The 9457-nt window shown below is 39.6% G+C and overlaps 2 protein-coding genes across 2 annotated transcripts; both read left to right on the top strand.

The window, feature by feature from the left end:
- The first annotated feature begins 1298 nt into the window (after positions 1-1298).
- On the top strand, positions 1299-7376 carry LOC147618072 (putative 1-deoxy-D-xylulose-5-phosphate synthase, chloroplastic). Its single transcript, XM_086775315.1, has 10 exons — positions 1299-1616; positions 1801-1911; positions 1986-2150; positions 2352-2502; positions 4491-4762; positions 4960-5233; positions 5375-5682; positions 5793-6074; positions 6152-6436; positions 6542-7376. Exons 1-10 carry the CDS (start codon positions 1467-1469, stop codon positions 6689-6691), a joined length of 2148 nt encoding a protein of 715 aa, XP_086631441.1. The 5' UTR covers positions 1299-1466; the 3' UTR covers positions 6692-7376.
- LOC147618073 (uncharacterized) lies at positions 2635-4455 on the top strand. Its single transcript, XM_086775316.1, has one exon. The coding sequence runs from the start codon at positions 2786-2788 to the stop codon at positions 3443-3445; it is 660 nt and encodes a 219-aa protein (XP_086631442.1). The 5' UTR covers positions 2635-2785; the 3' UTR covers positions 3446-4455.
- Positions 7377-9457: the final 2081 nt, after the last annotated feature.

The following is a 9457-nucleotide window of genomic DNA, read 5'->3' as shown; positions in this document are numbered from 1 at the left end:
CCATTGTGTCATGCTAACTTATTGGTATCGTGAGTAATTCCACCAATAAAAATACTAATGTGTTAGTGTTATTGACATATGCTTAGCGGGGCCATGCTAGTGACTATGTATTGTTGGTTATACTTTTGTGTTGATACTCTGCTAGTGTATTTTAGTGTATTGTGTTTGTGCCTTCATCTGACATGATTTGATTTGGTAGTATGGATTTAGGTGATACATGCGATGACACCGACTGAGGTGTTGCATGTGTATGAGGTTATCGACTCAGGTGTCGCACAGGTTATGAGTAGTGTGACTGAGATATTGCACTATATATGAGGCTCACCGATTGAGGTGTTGTATGGATTTTGTTGGTGCGAGTATTTTTCGCACGTGAACATTATTATTTTTGGTTGGCCTTGAGCCAAATGATTGTACATGAACATTATTATTTTTTGCACATGAACATTATTATTTTTGGTTGGCCTTGAGCCAAATGATTGTACATATTATTTATCCTCACTTGTACGCGGTGTTGCTATTATATTGCTGCATGCAATAGTGAATTTCTAGTTTATTACACGTTGTGTGTGAACAAGATCTTAGTGCTTGTAAGTTTTGTTAAGTTAAAAAGCAAAGCCCAATTTTGCAAGAGTCATCTATTATTAGCTACATGGCTATTTTTTACAATACAATACAAGCATGAGGGGGAAGATTTGACCCAATTTATTTCGCAAAGTTTTCAAAGGTGGCCCAATGCCACCTACTAAATACAATACACGCATGAGGGGGAAGATTTGACCCAATTTATTTCGCAAAGTTTTCAAAGGTGGCCCAATGCCACCTACTAACTAATCCCACTCTTCCCACTTATTACATTCTTCCGTAATGCCTTCACCTATTCGCCTAAGGTTTTGTCAGCCACCATGCAATATACGAATATTCCCCATAAATTAATTTAAAAAATGATGTTGGGTTCGGGCTTCATACGTATATAATTCCCAGCGTGATATTTTTCAAATTCCTAGAGTAATAGCTACCTCTCTTCAACCTCCAAATTCTTGCGCCAAGGTACTTCTTGAAACTTTTCCTCTATATAATACTAGTTGGAAACCCGTGCTCGCAATTCTTTTGATGCTTCCAAAATCAAATGCTACCCAAACCTCTTCCTTAAGATAATATGTAGAGATGATATATAATATATAGAGATAATATATAATATTATTTAAAAATAATACCTCCTATCCTTATCACTTTTTATTGAGTTGAAAATGTGTTTGAAGCTCATTGGAGGACAGGGCATCAAAGCAGCTATAAATCAATGACTAGTTTCAGCTTGAGTGCGAAGGTTTCTCTATCTCTAGTGCAAATTTACAGCTATGGCGATGGCTAATAAAAATTATGGTCAGGAATAGATTTTGACCTGCACACAGTAATTCTCCCTTCTCCTCACCTTCTGTTCTGCATTACTCTCCACTTTCTGTAGGATGGTCTTCTGCTCTTCCATGGCTCTGCATCAACGCAGCTCTTTTTCCCTGGCTATGGCGGAGTCGGAGGTTTTTGGTGTTCATCTGCAAAAAGCCTCTCCATGCGAGCTCAAGCTGTCAAAGCAGGCCTCTGTTAGGTTGCAACTACAGGTACATTCAAACAAAAGAAATCCGTTTTCACGTTTGGGTTACCTTAAGAGAGAGAGAGCATTTCTCCATTTATGAAGTTCGAAGTTTAAGCTTCTGCTACATGTATGCATCCATTTTCTAGCTGATACTGTCCATGGCTGCCTTTTTTGCATCAAGCTTACAAGATACCTCACAATTGATGCAGGCTGCTGTGGCTTCCCTATCAGAAAATGGAGAGTATTTCTCAGAGAAACCTCCCACCCCTCTTCTGGACACGATCAATTACCCATTACACATGAAGAATCTGAGCAAACGGGTAATACCCTTGTTGCCGTTCCTCCCCATTGTCTTCTGTATGTGGAGCTAAAAGCACACTTCCTTTGTGTGCAGGACCTGAAGCAATTGGTAGAAGAGCTACGGTCTGATGTCATTTTCAATGTCTCGAAAACAGGCGGCCACCTCGGATCAAGCCTCGGGGTTGTCGAACTCACAGTGGCCCTTCATTATGTCTTTGATACTCCTGAGGACAAAATTCTCTGGGATGTAGGCCATCAGGTAAGCTGTCTTGTGTCTGTTATCTGTCTACAGCAGTGGCTTTTGATGTATTCGATCTGATGTTAGTCTGTAATCACATGCAATCATACGCAGAAGAGTAGGATGCCAGAGGGTTTTGTGCTATATCATGCATGATGAGATTGATAATCTGAAGTATATCGTTCCTTAGCACTTATACTTATTCAAAATGTTTATGTGCAGACCTATCCTCACAAGATCTTGACAGGAAGGAGGTCCAAAATGCCTACCCTCAGGCAGACCAACGGCTTATCAGGGTTTACAAAGCGGGCAGAGAGTGTTCACGATGCTTTTGGTGCCGGCCATAGCTCGACGAGCATATCTGCTGGCCTAGGTGTGCATACAACCGTTTCCTTGTGCTGTTGAAAAGTTCTTACTTACTAGGAGCTCTTGCATGTCAGTTGCCCAATACGTTCCCTTTCTCATACTTCGGTTATTTTTGAATGGCTATTAGCACTTGCTTTAGACATGACTATGCTACTGTTACTACGGAGCTCCTATGTTACATGTGCTACATTGCAGACAAAGATGACATTTGTACTTGGTTAGATTTTCTCCTAGATAACCTTTATATATCCTTAGGCAACTCTTTATTTTAGCAAGCAATTGGTATTCCCATGGGCACCAATTGTGCCGTCTTTCTTGCTAATTTTTATCTTTTTACTAACGAGTTTGATTTTATGGAACGCCTTATTTATGCTGATACTTGTCCCGTCTTTCTTCACAAACTTTGTAATGTGAGACATTTTGTAGATGACCTCTTCGTTCCTGACATTCCTCCCTTTCAAGAGTTTTTGTATATCAACCCAAATTCCTTAGGTGGAGGGATCTATCCCAAGGAATTTTGCGAACTTAACCGCACCTCGAATAGCGATAGTTGTGCGTTTTTAGACCTTAAGATCACTCAATCATCTTCACGCTTCATAGTAGATATTTATGACAACCGCTTACAATTTGAATATGCTAGCTTAAAGATCATTCGGATGCCACACTTTTCTTTCAATATTTTTGATACAGCTAAGTATGGTGTTATTTGCTCTCAACTTTTTAGATTCTCTCGTCTTTGCTCTACTAAATTTGCCTTTATCTTTCAATCATGCCATCTTATTTTGCTGCATATTGAAAAAGGTTGTAGTTTCAATAAGATTTTGAAAAAGGTTCGTTCTTTCATGAATTGTAGTAAGTTTATCTTTGGTATTTCAGCTTTTGGAATGTTTAAAACGATAAGGAGTAAGTTTTATAGAAGTGGGGAGCTGAAAAGCCCACTTAATTCATAATTCAATGCTCTGTTTTGTAAAAGTGGCTTGTTCTAGCTTAGTGTAGGGTTTGTTGTTTTAACATAGAGTAGGCCTTGTTTAGTCTTTTCTTTCTTGCTCTAGCTTAATATAGACGTAGTTTTGTTCTTTCCTATGTTTTGTAATTGTTTGTTGTTATACCTTAGAGCAGACTTTGAGTGCTAGTCTCTATAATGGCTAAGTATGCCTATCACCTCCGGAGAGTGATAGAAACTCAGTTAGCTGGTTTTATAAAGCATGTTCTTGTGGACTAACCTTATACAAACCTACACCTACTCTTGGGTAGTTTTATAGAAGTGGGGAGCTGAAAAGCCCACTTAATTCATAATTCAATGCTCTTTTTTGTAGAAGTGGCTTGTTCTAGCTTAGTGTAGGGTTTGTTGTTTTAACATAGAGTAGGCGTTGTTTAGTCTTTTCTTTCTTGCTCTAGCTTAATATAGACTTGGTTTTGTTCTTTCCTATGTTTTGTAATTGTTTGTTGTTATACCTTAGAGCAGACCTTGAGTGCTAGTCTCTATCATGGCTAAGTATGCCCATCACCTCCAGAGAGTGATAGAAACTCAGTTCGCTGGTTTTATAAAGCATGTTCTTTTGGACTAACTTTATACAAACTCAGTTATGCCCTTCACCTACTCTTGGGCACTGATGACGTGAGTAGGGATGTCATAGCTTATTGTCCACGCTATGCTTGATAGAGTTGATGAACCTACACTTCGTGTTTGGACAGACATTGGAATTAATGGTTGTACTTTTGAGTCGAAGTCTTTTTTAAAGTTTAGCTTAATGTTTGGTTCTAGCTCTTAGTGCTTTAGGTCTAGAGTTTACAGTTCTCTGTTTTGCTATTTTGTTTTGTTTTTTTTTTTTTGGGTTGGTTTGTTTTTGTTTTTTGTTTTTTGTTTTTTTTGTTTAATGTCTTTATTAAAAGTCTTCGTTTGATATTATCTTTTGATTTCCTCTCCTTAGTAGCTAGGTTTGTCAGTTTATTTATTTTTGATCTTTCTTATGAAGGTATATGCATTTTCTGTAGGCATGGCTGTTGGCAGAGATTTGAAGGGGAATAGAAATCATGTAATATCTGTGATTGGAGATGGAGCAATGACAGCTGGTCAAGCATATGAAGCCATGAACAATGCTGGCTACCTGGATTCTAACATGATTGTCATCCTCAATGATAACAAGCAAGTCTCATTGCCCACAGCTACACTTGATGGTCCAGCACCACCTGTTGGTGCCTTGAGCAGTGCTCTTAGCAGGCTACAATCGAGCAAACAACTTCGTGAACTACGCGAGGTTGCAAAGGTGAAAACATAGATTTATGCACTTGGAAAACCTGTCAGTTATAGTTTTTGCCTACATTTGAATGTGGTTGAATTGCTGCCTTGCACACTTTCTTAGTGACTGGTAGGTTCTTATGAAGCTCATAGGCTAGTCTTGCTTCCTCATTCTTTCTTTATTCCTCCTCCAAAGACTCATGTTCAGAATTGTGTTTCTTGCAGAGTGTCACAAAGCAAATTGGTGGTTCAATGCATTCTTTAGCTGCCAAGGTGGACGAGTATGCACGTGGCATGATCAGTGGTACAGGATCAACATTGTTTGAAGAGCTTGGGCTCTATTACATTGGTCCAGTCGATGGCCATAACATTGATGACCTTGTCATGATTCTAAAGGAGGTTAAAGACACTCATACGTCAGGTCCAGTATTGATTCATGTAGTAACAGAGAAAGGTCGCGGGTACCCTTATGCTGAAATGGCCGCTGATAAATATCATGGTAGGCTGGCCAGCATTTTGCTTTTCTCAACTCTCTGGGTGAGGGTCCTTGAATGTGAAGGATAACAAGTAATTATTATTAAACAGTGCAAAGAAGTGTACATAACGTCTAAACAGTGTTCACTTCAATGTGTGCTTGCAGGGGTAGTAAAATTTGACCCTGCTACTGGCAAGCAATTCAAAGGAAAGAGTGCCACTCGAGCATATACCACTTACTTTGCAGAGGCCTTGATTGCTGAGGCTGAAGAGGACCCCAAGATTGTTGCTATTCATGCTGCCATGGGTGGAGGCACAGGCCTTAACATGTTCCTCAAGAGATTCCCAAACAGGTGCTTTGATGTGGGAATAGCAGAGCAACATGCAGTAACCTTTGCTGCTGGTCTGGCTTGTGAGGGAATGAAGCCTTTCTGTGCAATTTATTCATCCTTCCTTCAAAGAGCCTATGATCAGGTCAAGTGCTGACATGTAATGTACCTTTGAGTAGTATTCCTTTTAGTGATTACTTTTGACATTAGTTATGGTGCCTTGAGGCTGGCTTGATTGCTTCTCTACATTTGCAGGTGGTACATGATGTTGATTTGCAGAAACTGCCTGTAAGGTTTGCTATGGACAGGGCAGGACTGGTGGGAGCAGATGGTCCGACACACTGTGGTGCTTTTGATGTTACGTACATGGCTTGCCTTCCCAATGTGGTTGTGATGGCTCCATCTGATGAGGCAGAACTTTTTCACATGGTGGCTACTGCAGCTGCCATTGATGACCGTCCTAGTTGCTTCCGCTATCCCCGAGGGAATGGCATAGGTGTTGAGCTGCCTCTTGGAAACAAAGGAGTCCCTTTGGAGGTATATATGATTTTTTGAAAGATGGTCTATCCTGGTGGGGATGGTGGTTGGTTAGCTAATGATGTGACGTATTGCAGATTGGAAAGGGAAGGATACTGGTGGAAGGGAGTCGAATAGCTCTCTTGGGTTATGGAACCATTGTTCAAAACCTGTTATCTGCCAGACACCTATTGGAAGAACATGGCCTTTCGGTAACAGTGGCTGATGCAAGATTTTGCAAGCCACTTGATCACGACCTTATCAGACAGCTTGCTAGGCACCATGACATTCTCTTCACTGCAGAGGAGGGTTCGATTGGTGGCTTTGGATCACATGTTGCACAGTTCATGGCTCTTGATGGACTCTTGGATGGAAAAATGAAGGTATGTGTAGTGCAGAAGTTTTGTTGCTGCTGGTCCTTAGATTTGCAATAAATTTGAATCCAATCCTCATAAGAGTCTGACAACTCGTGTCTTTGCCATTACCAGTGGCGGCCCATTGTTTTGCCTGACCGTTATATCGATCATGGAGCTCCTGTTGATCAGATGGCAGATGCTGGCCTGACAGCAGCTCATGTTGCAGCCTCTGTATTGAAAATCCTTGGTAGAACTAGAGATGCTCTTCAGATCATGTCTTAAGGTTAGCCCCCACGTGAAGGACCTCCCTGTATGTGTATATATATAGCTTGTGAGTCCAAGATTTTGCTGTATTGTAACGAAAGGAAGTTGTCACTCGAGGAGGTGGACTTTGTATGCCAATTGTATCACTGACCTTCCAGTGTGAGGTGCTCCGTACTTAGGCAGATAGAAGAGGAAAGAAGTGCTTTTAAGGATGCCATCCAGCACCAATCAAAGCTGGATGTCATCCATGCCTCTTTACTCTCTCTCTCTCTCTCTGTGTCTGTGTGTGTGAAAAAAAAGGTTAGTTTTCAGTTCGTTTTCAAAGACTACAAAAATTTCTAGTCAGTTTTCACCAAATTCTCAATCGGTTTTTGCATCCAATCACAAAAGAATCCATTATATGGAAGATGATAGAGCAACAATACCCTCAATTGTAACCTGAGGAAGGTATTCTCGTGACCTCTATCAAAGCCCTTTGCTGTCCAATACTACTGACCAGATCCATGACTGTTCAAACCCTATCCAAGTTGCTTAGAGCCTGTACCTGTTTGTCGTTCATGTACACGATGAGAGTGGTGTGTATGCATACATAAACTTAGCACCATGATGTATGTATCAATAACTATCAAAATGTCTTCAATTGTAACCTGACCATGGCTTCCTTTGCTGTCTAATGAAGCACCCTTTGTTGAGCCTTCTCTCATTATCATGGCTCTATTGTAACCATGTGTATGATAAAACAAATTCCATCAATTGAAAGTAAACGTAAACAACATAGACTGTGGTTCCAACAGACCACGCTTCTAAACTTATTAACCAGTAATATCCTTGCATTGAATGAAAACTACATGTCATGTGCTACCTTTAGGTCTAAATTTGGTTTTGGGACGTACATCATAAAGAAACTAGTCTCAGAAACTAAGATTCAAAAGAAAGAATACTTTCATCTAATAGAAACAATAGTATTGCAAGATGTTCTACAAACCACTAGAGACAAACAAAAATTTAGAAAATAGTGTAGAAAATGAAAGGTGAATCAAAAGCATAACTTACAAAAAGTTCTAATGCTAAAATGATAAAAGTTGAGAAGGTAAATAAACTATAGAAGGGGAGAGAGAGAGAAAGAGAAAGAGAGGATGTATTAACGTTGGTAGAATGCAACATGAGGGCATATACGATCAATGGTGGGACTTGAACTTGGGTGGATCATGGCCTTTATAAGGGCCCTCACACTTATAAAGAGAGAGAGAGAGAGAGAGAGAAACAGATAAAGTTCAGAAGTAAATAAATTACAAAAGAGGGGGGAGGGGGTGATAGCGAGGGAGGGAGGGGGTAGGGACGGAGGGCGGCAGGGGAGAGGTGATCACTCAACTTACATGAGAATTGAGTATGAGATGTGATTATCATTTCTCGAACAAGAGAAACACTCTTACATCCTACCTCAGTATACACATAATAAGCCAAGTTACCATTAACTCAAATAAACTTCCATGAACTTAGTCACAATTAACTCAAAGAAACTTCCATTAAGACATTCATACTTGATTTCCAAGTATACCAAAAGGGAGTGAAAAACTTTTTTTTAAAAAAGAGTGAAGTGCAACAAAGAGAGAGCGTTACATATTACAAAAAGTTACATATTATTTGCATTTGTTAAAAATCTGAAAAACAAAGAGAAAAAATGCATTTCTAAAAATATAAGTAACATATTTAAGTAAAGAAGAGATAACTTGATGTGAGCTGAAGACTTTAACCTTGCTATGTCATCGAAAATGTGTAGGCTTGTCTTTGCTCCTATCTTACAAATGAGAATCGTCGCTTGAAAATCAAAGGTGGCCAAACTTGATCCCTCAATTGATATGTGCATCAAAGCATTGACATTTCTTGTACTCGGGTGATTTCTCAACTTAGTCTTGATGAGATTTTGCATTATTTGCATTTGTTGAAAATCTAAAAAATAAAGGGAGACGAATACATTTCTAAAAATATGAGTAACATATTTAAGTAAAGAAGAGAGAACATGATTTGAGTTGAAGACTTTAACCTTGCTATGTCATTGAAAATGTGTTAGCTTGTCTTCACTCTTGCACTTGAAAATCAAAGTCGGCCAAACTTGGTCCCTCAATTCATATGCGCATCAAAGCATTGACATTTCTTATGCTCAAGTGATTTATCAACTTAGTCTTGATGAGATTTTGACCACTATTGTGTCATTTCTCCCTATTGCAACCCATTTGTTTCTTTAAATCCACCCCTTTTATTCATTGACAGCTTAAAACTTGAAGTAGTAGTATGCTTTCTGTATTTGGTCTCTACTTATCAATGGCTCCAAAACTTTCCTTGAGAATGAAAACCACCTTGGAAGTTTGGTCAAGAATTCCTCAAAATAATTTTGGAGGAGCCTTGTGAGGAAGCCAGTTCCAAGAATGATCAAAGTATGGGATCGACAAAGCTTGCCTCTAGGAGATGATAAAGACATTCACCAGGAGGTGTCTTCATGGACCAAAGACCATGAAGATGGGTGTTAAATTTTGTGCTTGAGGCTCAAAGATGGCACAAGAATAAGAGTATTCCAATGTTGGTGGTGCCAAAAGCAAGAGCTCCACAAGAAAAGGCTCCATTGACAAACAAGGAGGAAGGAGGCCATTTGAAGTAGTTGTGAGATGAGGCCATTTGAAGAAGTTGTGATGATGCCCCAAAGCCATAGGCCCACTCTAGACAAATGGAGACCAAGTGTAAACCAATTGAATTGAAGAGAGTAAGAGAAGAGTGAGATACTCATTT

The sequence above is a fragment of the Cibotium barometz genome, chromosome 35 (genome assembly GCF_041138505.1).
Source record: "Cibotium barometz isolate CiBa-2024 chromosome 35, ASM4113850v1, whole genome shotgun sequence".
NCBI lineage: Eukaryota > Viridiplantae > Streptophyta > Polypodiopsida > Cyatheales > Cibotiaceae > Cibotium > Cibotium barometz.
This window is presented reverse-complemented; position numbering and strand designations above follow the sequence as displayed.

Coding starts and splice junctions, on each gene's coding strand:
- LOC147618072 (XM_086775315.1), top strand. CDS start 1,467: ATGGTCTTCTGCTCTTCCATGGCTCTGCATCAACGCAGCTCTTTTTCC. Junction 4,763..4,959: donor AACTACGCGAGGTTGCAAAG/GTGAAAACATAG, acceptor TGTTTCTTGCAG/AGTGTCACAAAGCAAATTGG. Junction 6,437..6,541: donor TCTTGGATGGAAAAATGAAG/GTATGTGTAGTG, acceptor TGCCATTACCAG/TGGCGGCCCATTGTTTTGCC.
- LOC147618073 (XM_086775316.1), top strand. CDS start 2,786: ATGGGCACCAATTGTGCCGTCTTTCTTGCTAATTTTTATCTTTTTACT.